The sequence below is a fragment of the Camellia sinensis genome, chromosome 3 (genome assembly GCF_055761805.1).
Source record: "Camellia sinensis isolate YWXY chromosome 3, ASM5576180v1, whole genome shotgun sequence".
NCBI classification, from domain to species: domain Eukaryota; kingdom Viridiplantae; phylum Streptophyta; class Magnoliopsida; order Ericales; family Theaceae; genus Camellia; species Camellia sinensis.
In genome coordinates this window covers 193,499,337-193,514,564 of record NC_138963.1, presented here as the reverse complement: position 1 = coordinate 193,514,564, position 15,228 = coordinate 193,499,337, and the positions used below count along the sequence as shown (strand labels likewise).

At 41.9% G+C, this 15,228-nt stretch overlaps 1 protein-coding gene across 1 annotated transcript; it reads left to right on the top strand.

Moving 5' to 3' along the window:
• Window positions 1-2,137: 2,137 nt before the first annotated feature.
• On the top strand, window positions 2,138-3,231 carry LOC145822128 (uncharacterized). The gene is made up of 2 exons (XM_082918728.1): window positions 2,138-2,776; window positions 3,073-3,231. The coding sequence occupies exons 1-2, from the start codon at window positions 2,138-2,140 to the stop codon at window positions 3,229-3,231; spliced, it is 798 nt and encodes a 265-aa protein (XP_082774854.1).
• Window positions 3,232-15,228: the final 11,997 nt, after the last annotated feature.

Sequence of the window (15,228 nt, the reverse complement as noted above, 5' to 3'; positions counted from 1 at the left end):
CCTGAGGTTTTGACAGCCTCCAGAGGAGCAGAGGAAAGAAAACAGAGGCAGCCTATGCATGGCGGCGCGTTTCCCGAGGCGATTTTTCTGTTTTAATTAATTAATTTAATTTGTTAATTAAATTAATTAATTTGTAATTTTTAATTAGCTTGCGTAGTTAATTAATCTGTAATATTTATTCGATCCCTCCGAGTGAGGGTAAAGATGTAATAAGTGTGCGTGAGTGTGTGTATGTCTTCCAACCTCACGTCTTTCTTCCCTTTTATTTACCTGCTTATGATGGTAGATTAGGGCACGTTTAAATTAGCATACCTTATGCTACGCATGCGTGCATTCATGCATTTATGCTACATGTATTAGGCTCGGTACATCACGCTAACTGCATTTGTACTTCAAATTCTAAACTGAATATATGACAGTTGTGCATTTCTCACATGCCATGTTTAGGATAGCCGAGCCTATTCTAGCAACACTTTGTATGCGATGCATTAGGCACTTAACATGGACTTGGATCATGCATGTTTGCTAACGAGTTCTTTGTTTTGGCACGGAGTACGATGTAAGTATTTCCGCTTTAGCATATCGCATGAGTGTGAATGTTGCCATGTCAGCATGCTTAACATGTGGCTAGATGCTTATGTGTTATAAACTGCTTGGATGCCTGTGGGTGAAGGTTGGATTGTTTGAGTTGGAAGAACTCATTGAAATCCGTGTTTTAGCCTACTTGCGAGTAGCAAATTCAAAGCATTTTCCAAAACAAACGGATATGCAATGCTTGTTTCCAAATTAGGCAATCTAGTCTATACTTGTTTGCTGCGCGCATAACATAGTAATTCTAGGCTAATAAATGGAATAAGAACACATAAAGTTTTCAAATACGGATATCACGGTTAGTAGAGGCCGGTCTTCGGACCGGGCGAAAGGGGGTGCTCATAGCTGACCTTCCCCGATCGTACCCAAGCTCCCGAGCCGAGACAACTCCGGTGATGACGGACATGTGGCCTTCGGCACCGAGTCAGGGTTTCCTAAATTTCCCCATTTTAAAATATTTAGGTGGCGACTCTGTATCTGGCAAAGCAGTCCATGTTTGGCACTACTTTTTCAAAAAATCTGTTTCTCAAAACGATTTGCCAGATTTGGACTCTTTGGTTTAGATTAAGAACCGTGACACAAGTCGAGTCCGAACTATAGTAACCCCAAATGAACAGAACGGGACTCATCCTCCCGGGGCGTTCGGGGACGTCTACACTCACTTTGGAAATCACTTGAAAAAACCTTACTGAAGAGCATGAAAGCGCTCATGGCACGGATTGAGAAGTATGCCAGAGCAGAAGAAGATACACAAGGAATGAGGACACCAAAGGAAGAAATGAGGAATGGCTCGCCGAAGCAGGACTAAGGAAATACCAGTGTTGACAGGCAGGAAACATGAGCAAACGCTCTGTAGACAGTCAGCACTATGTTCAGGATCCCGATCTATAAAGTTTTGGAGAGGATCAGGAACCAGCCATATTACAGAGTGCCGAAGAAGATCCCGGGGAAGTTCATGGGCAGGATCATTGGGAAGTGTTGTGCCTACCATAATGAGGATGGATACCTAACTCAAGGATGTAGGTCTCTGAAGTCACACTTGGAAGATCTAGTTAGACAGGGGCACCTGAGAGACCTTGTAGATGAGGCGAGGACAAGGGAAGAGCATGCAAGGTTGCCCCAGGCACCGGCAGCACCACCTCCACCACCACCACCACCACCACCACCATCGCAGTAGGCAGAGGGACCTCGAGTAATCAATGTGATTCACTCGAAGGTCAATGAGAATGAGGTTCGAGGGGAGACCTAGAGGGTAAGGCACTTACAACATGTATATCAGGTCTAGCAAAGAGAAGCCCAGAATAAACGAATATCGGGGACCGATGATTTCTTTCATTGAGGCCGATTTAGATATGGTGCAGAATCTATACAATGATGCCCTGGTAGTAACTCTAAAGATTGCAGATTGCTAGGTGAGGCGCATACTGATCGATCAAGGCAGCTCTGGTGACATCATGTATGACAGATGTTACAAGGAGCTTGGCTTTTACCCAGATGATTTAAAGCAGTTTGATAGCACCATGGTAGGATTCGACGGGACGCCAACATGGCCTCTTGGAGCCACGAACCTAGAAGTCAGGCAGGAAGCAAAAAGGTAACAACTAAGTTCACTGTGATAGATACACCCTCCTCGTACAATATCATTTTGGGACGACCTTGGTTGCATGCAATGAGGGTTGTTCCCTCCACGCTACACCAACTGTTGCGATTCCCGACTGATAAGCACATTGAAGAAGTAAGGGGGAACCAAGTACAGTCGAAGAATTGCTCCATGGTAACAATGAAGTACACCTGTAATGTAGGAGAAGAAGAAAGTGCAGAAATTGAAAGCGAAGACCACGAGATCTTGGATGATATTAGCAAAGAAACTGTCGAGAAGAGTGAAAAACCACTGAAGAAGGTTCTAGTACAAGAAGGGAATGATGAATGTTTCTTCCTTCTCTGCTCTACCTTAGTCGAAGAAGAAAAAAAAGAATTGGAGGCTTTTTTGAGGGAGAACATAGAGGTGTTTGCCTGGACACCTTATGAAATGCCGAGGATCAGCCCCGAGGTCACTTGTCACAGACTTAACGTGGACAAGTCGGCAAAACCAGTCATTCAGAGAGTAAGAAAGCCGACATTGATACATGTGCAAACAGTTGAGGAAGAAGTAGACAAGCTATTAAAGGCACAGGCCATCAAAGAGGTAAATTATCCCACTTGGTTGTCTAATACAGTAGTGGTAAAGAAGAAGAAGAAGAATGGGAAGTGGAAGGTCTGTGTGGACTTCATGAGCTTGAATAAGGCTTGCCCAAAGACAATTTATCACTGCCTAAGATTGATCAACTGGTAGATACCACTTCAGGGCATGGCAGGATGAGTTTTTTTTACGTATATAGAGGCTACCACCAGATAGCAATATGTGCCCTAGATGAAGAGAAGACGGCATTCATCACCCTTAAAGGACTCTATTGTTACAGAGTAATGCCTTTCGGTTTGAAGAATGTAGGAGCGGCCTACCAGAGACTGGTCACCAAGATGTTCAAACATCTGATTGGGAAGACAGTAAATGTTTACATAGACGATATGGTTGTGAAAACCAAGGAACCTGGGAACCATCTGGCCGACTTGAAGGCAATCTTTGACATCCTGAGATCATAGCGGCTTCGACTCAATGCCTCGAAATATGCATTTAGAGTTGGATCCGGTAAGTTCCTAGGATACTTGGTCACTAGGAGGGGCATCGAAGCAAGCCTAGATCAGATCAAGGCCATCATTGAGTTGAAGAGCCTGACAATAGCCAAGCAAGTACAGATGTTGACTGAAAGGGCAGTGGCCTTGAATAGGTTCATTAGTCGAACTTTTGATAAGTGCAAACCATTTTTTCAATTGTTGAACAAGGCCACAGATTTTTTGTGGACAGAAGAATGCGAAGTCGCCCTGGCCGACTTGAAAAGTTACCTAACAACAGCTCCAATATTATCAAATCCAATAGCAGAAGAAGAATTATTTTTGTACCTGGCAGTGTCAAACCACGCCGTGAGTGTCATGGTCACCCGAGAAGAAAAAGGAGAGCAGAAGACAGTATACTATGTCAGCAAGACCCTAGCAAGTGCAGAAATTAGGTACATGCCTTTGGAAAAATTGACGTTGGTCAACTAGGGCCCAAGAACCCCACACCAGCAGAGTAGAAGGAGGAAGAAAAACCAACATCCTGCGATATTTACATTGGGGACTCCTTCCGGCTCTTCGTCGATGGTAGCTCCAACTGGCAGGGAACGGGGGCAGGAGTAGTGTTGGTATCGCCAAATAGGCAAATGATAGAGCAGTCTATTCGTTTGGGGTTCAAGGCCTCAAATAACGAAGCGGAGTATGAGGCATTGATTATAGGATTGAAACTAGTAGCAACCATGGAGGCCGACGAGGCAATAGTCTTCTGTGACTTCCAGCTCATTGTAAATTAAGCAACGGGCAAGTATGCAGCCCGAGATGAGAGGATGATAGCCTATGTCAAGGAGTTTGTCAAGTAATTAACATGTTTTCAGAATTGCTGGCTACAGCAAGTTAGCCGAGATGATAATAGCTATGTCGACGCCCTGGCTAACCTGGTCAGCGTAATGAAATCAAGTGAAACAAGGACAATAATGGTAGATTATTTGTCAGGCCCAAGTATAGAGCCCTTGATAATAGAGTACAAAACAATGTATATAGAGATGGGTTCAAGCTGAATGGACGCTATAATTGTGTTCCTCAAAGATGGTAGGTTACCAGCAGACAGAAAGGAAACACACAGGGTCAGATTGAAGTCGGCCAGGTTCTGCCTGTTAATAGAAGGTCATCTCTACAAAAGGTCCTTCACTGGGCCCCTTCTGAGATGTGGAGGAATTGCCCAATGTCCTATGGGCATATTGGACTACGCCGAGAAGGTCCACTAGAGAATCTCCTTTTGCCATGGCATATGGCACTTGGCATCCCTGGCATCAGAACCTAGGGAGTGGAAAACAGAACAAATGAGGCACTTCTTGCTCGAGATCTTAATCTACCAGAAGAAAAAAGATAAGAACAACAATTCGGCTGGGAGCATACCAGCAGCAGCTTGCTAAGACCTACAATAAGAAGGTCAATCCAAGGAAGTTTCAGGTTGGGGACCTTGTCCTTAGAAAAGTTATCGGCAATAAAAAGGATCCTAGGTAGGGCAAGCTTGGCCTAAACTGGGAATTGCCATATCGAATCAACTCGGTCGCCGGCAATGGCGCGCATCGACTAAAATACACTGATGGCAAGGAGTAGCAAAGACCTTGGAACACAAGAAATTTAAAATTTTTCTACCATTAATTTATGCTTTTAAGATTTACGTAAAGATTTTATTAGCCAAAGTATTAATAAAATGCTAGCTCAATTTTGTTTTTATGAATTCTTGTTGAAACTTGTGCAATAGGACTGAATAGTCTTATAACGATGTTCCCATGGTGAACATGACGAATAACTTAGACTTTCCATGATGGTAGAGTTGAACTAAGTTGGCAATGTTTCAAAATGAAGCATGATGGATAGCTTAGACTTGCCATGATGGTAGAGTTGAATTAAGTTTGCGATGTTTCCGAATGAAACATGACGAATAACTTAGACTTTCCATGATGGTAGAGTTGAACTAAGTTTGCGATGTTTCTAAATAAAACATGACGAATAACTTAGACTTTCCATGATGGTAGAGTTGAACTAAGTTGGCGATGTTTCCAAATGAAGCATGAAGAATAACTTAGACTTTCCATGATTGTAGAGTTGAACTAAGTTTGCGATGTTTCCGAATGAAACATGACGAATAACTTAGACTTGCAATGATGGTAAAGTTGAACTAAGTTGCGATGTTTCCAAATGAAACATAACGAGTAACTTAGACTTGCCATGACGGCAGAGTTGACCTAAGTTTGATCTGGTCAGATTGCAAGAGACCTCAAGGTAGAAAACCTCAGCCATAATTGTCTAAGTCAGACCGTGGCAACAACAGGAGATGCATCCTAAATGTGAACATAAGTGGTACTTAGGTTCACATTAGGAGACAAGAAAAAGGAATAGGCATAACACTTGTGAGAATTTTGGAAAAATTTTACAAGTTTAAGTTAGCCGAGGTAACTACAAGAAAAGACACCCGATGTATTTCTTGTTCGAGATACCCAATCAGGTTATTAGACTTAGAAGGGTGAAGTCTAGCTAGAAGGCAGCAAGTACAAGTGAAACAACACTTGTAAAAATTTTGATGAAATATTTTGAAGTGTTGTTTGGCTGAGATAGATAGCAATAGTTGTTATCCGAAGTGATTAGTGTGTTCAACTCCGAGGTGAGAATATATCTGAGGTCTGGGGATCCAAGATAAGGAGTCAAGCTGTCAAACTTGGAAAGATCAGAAATATTAGTATGGAAAAAACATGCAAGGCATAACAGCAAATAAGTAAGCATACATGAAGAAAGCATACAACACTTAGAAGAGAAATGAAGACTTGTATTGATAAAAGTAAGACTTGCATTCATAGACAAAGTTTGATTATAGCAAAAAGCACATCGGCCCGAAAAAAGAGTAAAGTGTTCAGTAGACATGGTTCCAAAAACAAACAAAGCTCAAAACAAAGAAAAAAATCTTAAGGGCATGGAGCTTCAGTGATTTCCTCAGACTGTCTTGCCTTGGTAATTGGCGTTGTTTCAGCCTCGGTAGTCCGCTGGGCAGATTGCTCGGCCTCAACCTCAGCATCAATCTCAAGAAGAGTTGCCTTCAGTCTTTTCTTGGTAACTAGAACCTCGGCATTAGTATGGGCAGATGAGGTACTCTTGGAAACCTCATCCCCATCCTGGCGATGTTTCCAAATGAAGCATGAAGAATAACTTAGACTTTCCATGATTGTAGAGTTGAACTAAGTTTGCGATGTTTCCGAATAAAACATGACGAATAACTTAGACTTGCAATGATGGTAGAGTTGAACTAAGTTGGCGATGTTTCCAAATGAAACATAACGAGTAACTTAGACTTGCCATGACGGCAGAGTTGACCTAAGTTTGATCTGGTCAGATTGCAAGAGACCTCAAGGTAGAAAACCTCAGCCATAATTGTCTAAGTCAGACCGTGGCAACAACAGGAGATGCATCCTAAATGTGAACATAAGTGGTACTTAGGTTCACATTAGGAGACAAGAAAAAGGAATAGGCATAACACTTGTGAGAATTTTGGAAAAATTTTACAAGTTTAAGTTAGCCGAGGTAACTACAAGAAAAGACACCCGATGTATTTCTTGTTCGAGATACCCAATCAGGTTATTAGACTTAGAAGGGTGAAGTCTAGCTAGAAGGCAGCAAGTACAAGTGAAACAACACTTGTAAAAATTTTGATGAAATATTTTGAAGTGTTGTTTGGCTGAGATAGATAGCAATAGTTGTTATCCGAAGTGATTAGTGTGTTCAACTCCGAGGTGAGAATATATCTGAGGTCTGGGGATCCAAGATAAGGAGTCAAGCTGTCAAACTTGGAAAGATCAGAAATATTAGTATGGAAAAAACATGCAAGGCATAACAGCAAATAAGTAAGCATACATGAAGAAAGCATACAACACTTAGAAGAGAAATGAAGACTTGTATTGATAAAAGTAAGACTTGCATTCATAGACAAAGTTTGATTATAGCAAAAAGCACATCGGCCCGAAAAAAGAGTAAAGTGTTCAGTAGACATGGTTCCAAAAACAAACAAAGCTCAAAACAAAGAAAAAAATCTTAAGGGCATGGAGCTTCAGTGATTTCCTCAGACTGTCTTGCCTTGGTAATTGGCGTTGTTTCAGCCTCGGTAGTCCGCTGGGCAGATTGCTCGGCCTCAACCTCAGCATCAATCTCAAGAAGAGTTGCCTTCAGTCTTTTCTTGGTAACTAGAACCTCGGCATTAGTATGGGCAGATGAGGTACTCTTGGAAACCTCATCCCCATCCTGGCGATGTTTCCAAATGAAGCATGAAGAATAACTTAGACTTTCCATGATTGTAGAGTTGAACTAAGTTTGCGATGTTTCCGAATGAAACATGACGAATAACTTAGACTTGCAATGATGGTAGAGTTGAACTAAGTTGGCGATGTTTCCAAATGAAACATAACGAGTAACTTAGACTTGCCATGACGGCAGAGTTGACCTAAGTTTGATCTGGTCAGATTGCAAGAGACCTCAAGGTAGAAAACCTCAGCCATAATTGTCTAAGTCAGACCATGGCAACAACAGGAGATGCATCCTAAATGTGAACATAAGTGGTACTTAGGTTCACATTAGGAGACAAGAAAAAGGAATAGGCATAACACTTGTGAGAATTTTGGAAAAATTTTACAAGTTTAAGTTAGCCGAGGTAACTACAAGAAAAGACACCCGATGTATTTCTTGTTCGAGATACCCAATCAGGTTATTAGACTTAGAAGGGTGAAGTCTAGCTAGAAGGCAGCAAGTACAAGTGAAACAACACTTGTAAAAATTTTGATGAAATATTTTGAAGTGTTGTTTGGCTGAGATAGATAGCAATAGTTGTTATCCGAAGTGATTAGTGTGTTCAACTCCGAGGTGAGAATATATCTGAGGTCTGGGGATCCAAGATAAGGAGTCAAGCTGTCAAACTTGGAAAGATCAGAAATATTAGTATGGAAAAAACATGCAAGGCATAACAGCAAATAAGTAAGCATACATGAAGAAAGCATACAACACTTAGAAGAGAAATGAAGACTTGTATTGATAAAAGTAAGACTTGCATTCATAGACAAAGTTTGATTATAGCAAAAAGCACATCGGCCCGAAAAAAGAGTAAAGTGTTCAGTAGACATGGTTCCAAAAACAAACAAAGCTCAAAACAAAGAAAAAAATCTTAAGGGCATGGAGCTTCAGTGATTTCCTCAGACTGTCTTGCCTTGGTAATTGGCGTTGTTTCAGCCTCGGTAGTCCGCTGGGCAGATTGCTCGGCCTCAACCTCAGCATCAATCTCAAGAAGAGTTGCCTTCAGTCTTTTCTTGGTAACTAGAACCTCGGCATTAGTATGGGCAGATGAGGTACTCTTGGAAACCTCATCCCCATCCTGGCGATGTTTCCAAATGAAGCATGAAGAATAACTTATACTTTCCATGATTGTAGAGTTGAACTAAGTTTGCGATGTTTCCGAATGAAACATGACGAATAACTTAGACTTGCAATGATGGTAGAGTTGAACTAAGTTGGCGATGTTTCCAAATGAAACATAACGAGTAACTTAGACTTGCCATGACGGCAGAGTTGACCTAAGTTTGATCTGGTCAGATTGCAAGAGACCTCAAGGTAGAAAACCTCAGCCATAATTGTCTAAGTCAGACCGTGGCAACAACAGGAGATGCATCCTAAATGTGAACATAAGTGGTACTTAGGTTCACATTAGGAGACAAGAAAAAGGAATAGGCATAACACTTGTGAGAATTTTGGAAAAATTTTACAAGTTTAAGTTAGCCGAGGTAACTACAAGAAAAGACACCCGATGTATTTCTTGTTCGAGATACCCAATCAGGTTATTAGACTTAGAAGGGTGAAGTCTAGCTAGAAGGCAGCAAGTACAAGTGAAACAACACCTGTAAAAATTTTGATGAAATATTTTGAAGTGTTGTTTGGCTGAGATAGATAGCAATAGTTGTTATCCGAAGTGATTAGTGTGTTCAACTCCGAGGTGAGAATATATCTGAGGTCTGGGGATCCAAGATAAGGAGTCAAGCTGTCAAACTTGGAAAGATCAGAAATATTAGTATGGAAAAAACATGCAAGGCATAACAGCAAATAAGTAAGCATACATGAAGAAAGCATACAACACTTAGAAGAGAAATGAAGACTTGTATTGATAAAAGTAAGACTTGCATTCATAGACAAAGTTTGATTATAGCAAAAAGCACATCGGCCCGAAAAAAGAGTAAAGTGTTCAGTAGACATGGTTCCAAAAACAAACAAAGCTCAAAACAAAGAAAAAAATCTTAAGGGCATGGAGCTTCAGTGATTTCCTCAGACTGTCTTGCCTTGGTAATTGGCGTTGTTTCAGCCTCGGTAGTCCGCTGGGCAGATTGCTCGGCCTCAACCTCAGCATCAATCTCAAGAAGAGTTGCCTTCAGTCTTTTCTTGGTAACTAGAACCTCGGCATTAGTATGGGCAGATGAGGTACTCTTGGAAACCTCATCCCCATCCTGGCGATGTTTCCAAATGAAGCATGAAGAATAACTTAGACTTTCCATGATTGTAGAGTCGAACTAAGTTTGCGATGTTTCCGAATGAAACATGACGAATAACTTAGACTTGCAATGATGGTAGAGTTGAACTAAGTTGGCGATGTTTCCAAATGAAACATAACGAGTAACTTAGACTTGCCATGACGGCAGAGTTGACCTAAGTTTGATCTGGTCAGATTGCAAGAGACCTCAAGGTAGAAAACCTCAGCCATAATTGTCTAAGTCAGACCGTGGCAACAACAGGAGATGCATCCTAAATGTGAACATAAGTGGTACTTAGGTTCACATTAGGAGACAAGAAAAAGGAATAGGCATAACACTTGTGAGAATTTTGGAAAAATTTTACAAGTTTAAGTTAGCCGAGGTAACTACAAGAAAAGACACCCGATGTATTTCTTGTTCGAGATACCCAATCAGGTTATTAGACTTAGAAGGGTGAAGTCTAGCTAGAAGGCAGCAAGTACAAGTGAAACAACACTTGTAAAAATTTTGATGAAATATTTTGAAGTGTTGTTTGGCTGAGATAGATAGCAATAGTTGTTATCCGAAGTGATTAGTGTGTTCAACTCCGAGGTGAGAATATATCTGAGGTCTGGGGATCCAAGATAAGGAGTCAAGCTGTCAAACTTGGAAAGATCAGAAATATTAGTATGGAAAAAACATGCAAGGCATAACAGCAAATAAGTAAGCATACATGAAGAAAGCATACAACACTTAGAAGAGAAATGAAGACTTGTATTGATAAAAGTAAGACTTGCATTCATAGACAAAGTTTGATTATAGCAAAAAGCACATCGGCCCGAAAAAAGAGTAAAGTGTTCAGTAGACATGGTTCCAAAAACAAACAAAGCTCAAAACAAAGAAAAAAATCTTAAGGGCATGGAGCTTCAGTGATTTCCTCAGACTGTCTTGCCTTGGTAATTGGCGTTGTTTCAGCCTCGGTAGTCCGCTGGGCAGATTGCTCGGCCTCAACCTCAGCATCAATCTCAAGAAGAGTTGCCTTCAGTCTTTTCTTGGTAACTAGAACCTCGGCATTAGTATGGGCAGATGAGGTACTCTTGGAAACCTCATCCCTATCCTGGCGATGTTTCCAAATGAAGCATGAAGAATAACTTAGACTTTCCATGATTGTAGAGTTGAACTAAGTTTGCGATGTTTCCGAATGAAACATGACGAATAACTTAGACTTGCAATGATGGTAGAGTTGAACTAAGTTGGCGATGTTTCCAAATGAAACATAGCGAGTAACTTAGACTTGCCATGACGGCAGAGTTGACCTAAGTTTGATCTGGTCAGATTGCAAGAGACCTCAAGGTAGAAAACCTCAGCCATAATTGTCTAAGTCAGACCGTGGCAACAACAGGAGATGCATCCTAAATGTGAACATAAGTGGTACTTAGGTTCACATTAGGAGACAAGAAAAAGGAATAGGCATAACACTTGTGAGAATTTTGGAAAAATTTTACAAGTTTAAGTTAGCCGAGGTAACTACAAGAAAAGACACCCGATGTATTTCTTGTTCGAGATACCCAATCAGGTTATTAGACTTAGAAGGGTGAAGTCTAGCTAGAAGGCAGCAAGTACAAGTGAAACAACACTTGTAAAAATTTTGATGAAATATTTTGAAGTGTTGTTTGGCTGAGATAGATAGCAATAGTTGTTATCCGAAGTGATTAGTGTGTTCAACTCCGAGGTGAGAATATATCTGAGGTCTGGGGATCCAAGATAAGGAGTCAAGCTGTCAAACTTGGAAAGATCAGAAATATTAGTATGGAAAAAACATGCAAGGCATAACAGCAAATAAGTAAGCATACATGAAGAAAACATACAACACTTAGAAGAGAAATGAAGACTTGTATTGATAAAAGTAAGACTTGCATTCATAGACAAAGTTTGATTATAGCAAAAAGCACATCGGCCCGAAAAAAGAGTAAAGTGTTCAGTAGACATGGTTCCAAAAACAAACAAAGCTCAAAACAAAGAAAAAAATCTTAAGGGCATGGAGCTTCAGTGATTTCCTCAGACTGTCTTGCCTTGGTAATTGGCGTTGTTTCAGCCTCGGTAGTCCGCTGGGCAGATTGCTCGGCCTCAACCTCAGCATCAATCTCAAGAAGAGTTGCCTTCAGTCTTTTCTTGGTAACTAGAACCTCGGCATTAGTATGGGCAGATGAGGTACTCTTGGAAACCTCATCCCTATCCTGGCGATGTTTCCAAATGAAGCATGAAGAATAACTTAGACTTTCCATGATTGTAGAGTTGAACTAAGTTTGCGATGTTTCCGAATGAAACATGACGAATAACTTAGACTTGCAATGATGGTAGAGTTGAACTAAGTTGGCGATGTTTCCAAATGAAACATAGCGAGTAACTTAGACTTGCCATGACGGCAGAGTTGACCTAAGTTTGATCTGGTCAGATTGCAAGAGACCTCAAGGTAGAAAACCTCAGCCATAATTGTCTAAGTCAGACCGTGGCAACAACAGGAGATGCATCCTAAATGTGAACATAAGTGGTACTTAGGTTCACATTAGGAGACAAGAAAAAGGAATAGGCATAACACTTGTGAGAATTTTGGAAAAATTTTACAAGTTTAAGTTAGCCGAGGTAACTACAAGAAAAGACACCCGATGTATTTCTTGTTCGAGATACCCAATCAGGTTATTAGACTTAGAAGGGTGAAGTCTAGCTAGAAGGCAGCAAGTACAAGTGAAACAACACTTGTAAAAATTTTGATGAAATATTTTGAAGTGTTGTTTGGCTGAGATAGATAGCAATAGTTGTTATCCGAAGTGATTAGTGTGTTCAACTCCGAGGTGAGAATATATCTGAGGTCTGGGGATCCAAGATAAGGAGTCAAGCTGTCAAACTTGGAAAGATCAGAAATATTAGTATGGAAAAAACATGCAAGGCATAACAGCAAATAAGTAAGCATACATGAAGAAAGCATACAACACTTAGAAGAGAAATGAAGACTTGTATTGATAAAAGTAAGACTTGCATTCATAGACAAAGTTTGATTATAGCAAAAAGCACATCGGCCCGAAAAAAGAGTAAAGTGTTCAGTAGACATGGTTCCAAAAACAAACAAAGCTCAAAACAAAGAAAAAAATCTTAAGGGCATGGAGCTTCAGTGATTTCCTCAGACTGTCTTGCCTTGGTAATTGGCATTGTTTCAGCCTCGGTAGTCCGCTGGGCAGATTGCTCGGCCTCAACCTCAGCATCAATCTCAAGAAGAGTTGCCTTCAGTCTTTTCTTGGTAACTAGAACCTCGGCATTAGTATGGGCAGATGAGGTACTCTTGGAAACCTCATCCCCATCCTCACGAGTCAAGTCTAAGACTTGATCATTTAAGGTAAGGTAGGGGATTTGACCTCAACAGCAACCTTAGCCTCTTCGGCTTCTTCTTCATCGGCCTCGTCCTCTTCGGCATCTTCGTCAAATTGGTTGGGTGAGGGAGGAAAAGACATGTTGAGACAGTAGATATCTTAGAAAGGCTAGTCGTCGGGTAGAGATAGCTCCTGGAGTGCAGCCATCCAGCCGAGGTAGTAACCGTTGTTACAGGCTAGATTGACCTGCTGCTTATACTGATCATGCACTGCGGCTTGCCCCTCCTCAAACGCCTTCTCGTCGGCAGCCTTTACCTCAGCCTTCTTTAACTCAATGGCCTTTTTGAGTTTGGCCTTAGATTCTGCTTCTTTGACCTCGGCAGCCTTAGCGTCGGCCTTGGAAGCTTCGATAGTAGCCTTAGCGGCTTCGGCTTTAGCCTCGGCTTTTTCTTTAGCATTTTTGGTAGCCTTTGTTTTGTCCAGTAGGCCCCGCACGCAGATCTTGGTGTCGTGGAGTGAAGCAAGGAGAAGTGCAGCTTCCTGCGACTTCTTGACAAGATCTTTCTTCATCATCTCGGCCTTGATTGCGTAGGAGTAGGCATGCTGAATGGCATACAAGAAAAAGTACAAGTTAGAAAACTTTGATTAAGTGTTGGAAGGCTAACTGGAAATAGTAGGGAAAAAGTCAAAGAAACTTATCAAGACTGAATGCTACATCATTAAGGCAAATTTTTTGTATCCGTTAAGCTCGGCCATTTGGTTCATGTTGGTCGGCGCATGACCGTAGAAAGAGCGATGCCGACCTCCATGCTTTCAATAACGCTGTCACCAGCTTTCAGGGGCTGATCTCCAACCATGACCTTAGGTGCCCAGGTCTGGTCGCCCAGGTTTGGCAACTTTTGTTTTGTCCAACAGGCCCCGCACGCGGATCCCGGTGTTGTTGAGTGAAGCAAGGAGAAGTGCAGCTTCTTGCACCTTCTTGACAAGATCTTTCTTCGTCATCTCGGCCTTGATTGCGTGAAAATAGGCATGCTGAATTTCTTGCAAGAAAAAAGTACAAGTTAGAAAACTTTGATTGAGTGTTGGAAAGCTAATTGGAAATAGTAGAGAAAAAGTCAGAGAAACTTATCAAGACTGAGTGTTGCATCATTAAGGCGAAGTTTTCGTATTCGTTAAGCTTGGCCATTTGGTTCATGTCGGTCGGAAGGAGCACGACCGTAGAAAGAGCGGTGCTAACCTGCACGCTTTTAATAACACTGTCACCAGCTTTCAGGGGCCGATCTCTAACCATGACATCGGGCGCCCAGGTCTGGTCGCCCAGGTTTAGTAGCCTTTGTTTGTCCAAGACCCCCAGATCTCGGCTTCTTTAGCGGCGGTGCATCGGATGAATCAACCTCAGCCGGCCTCTTCTCGGCATCGGCTAGTTTGGATATCGAAATGGAATCCTCTAGGTCCTTCACGGAGTCAGAAGGAATATGGGTGACAGTGGCCTTGGCCTTGGTCTTTTTGACCATTTTTTGCTTAAGCTTAGGCTGGGAAGGCGGTGTGGACTGCATGAATACAACGTCGGGCAAACCGACAAGCAGATCTTCGGCTACAGTTGGTTTTGCGACCCATCTCTTTGGCAGTGGCTGCAACGGTCACACCGATGCCAAAGTTGATTGTGGGTAAGGCGATGGGAGGATTCGCCAGATCGTAGGCCAGTCAGAACCTCGACATCTGTGACTCTAGTTCTGACCGGCGGGTGTGTTTAAAACACGACATCGGTGTCGGCGCTGAGATAGTGAAATGAGCTGGGTAACAGCAGAAGATGAAACCTACTCTACAGGGTTAGAACTGGAGGCCTAGTTTGGCCTTGGAGAAGAGGCAGTTGGTAGAGTTAAGGCAGATGGAGGAGTCCGGCTCCTTCTAGGAACGTCAAGGAGAGGAGACCGGTATGTTGGCACGTAATTCAGTAGGATGGGGGCCTTGCGTTTTGCAATGGAAATGTCCAAGAGTTTTTTCAGATCTAGGCTTGGAATAAAGGATTGCCAAAATGACTTGTTTAGCTGAGGCAGAACTGCAAAAAACTAGAAGCAAACATGATA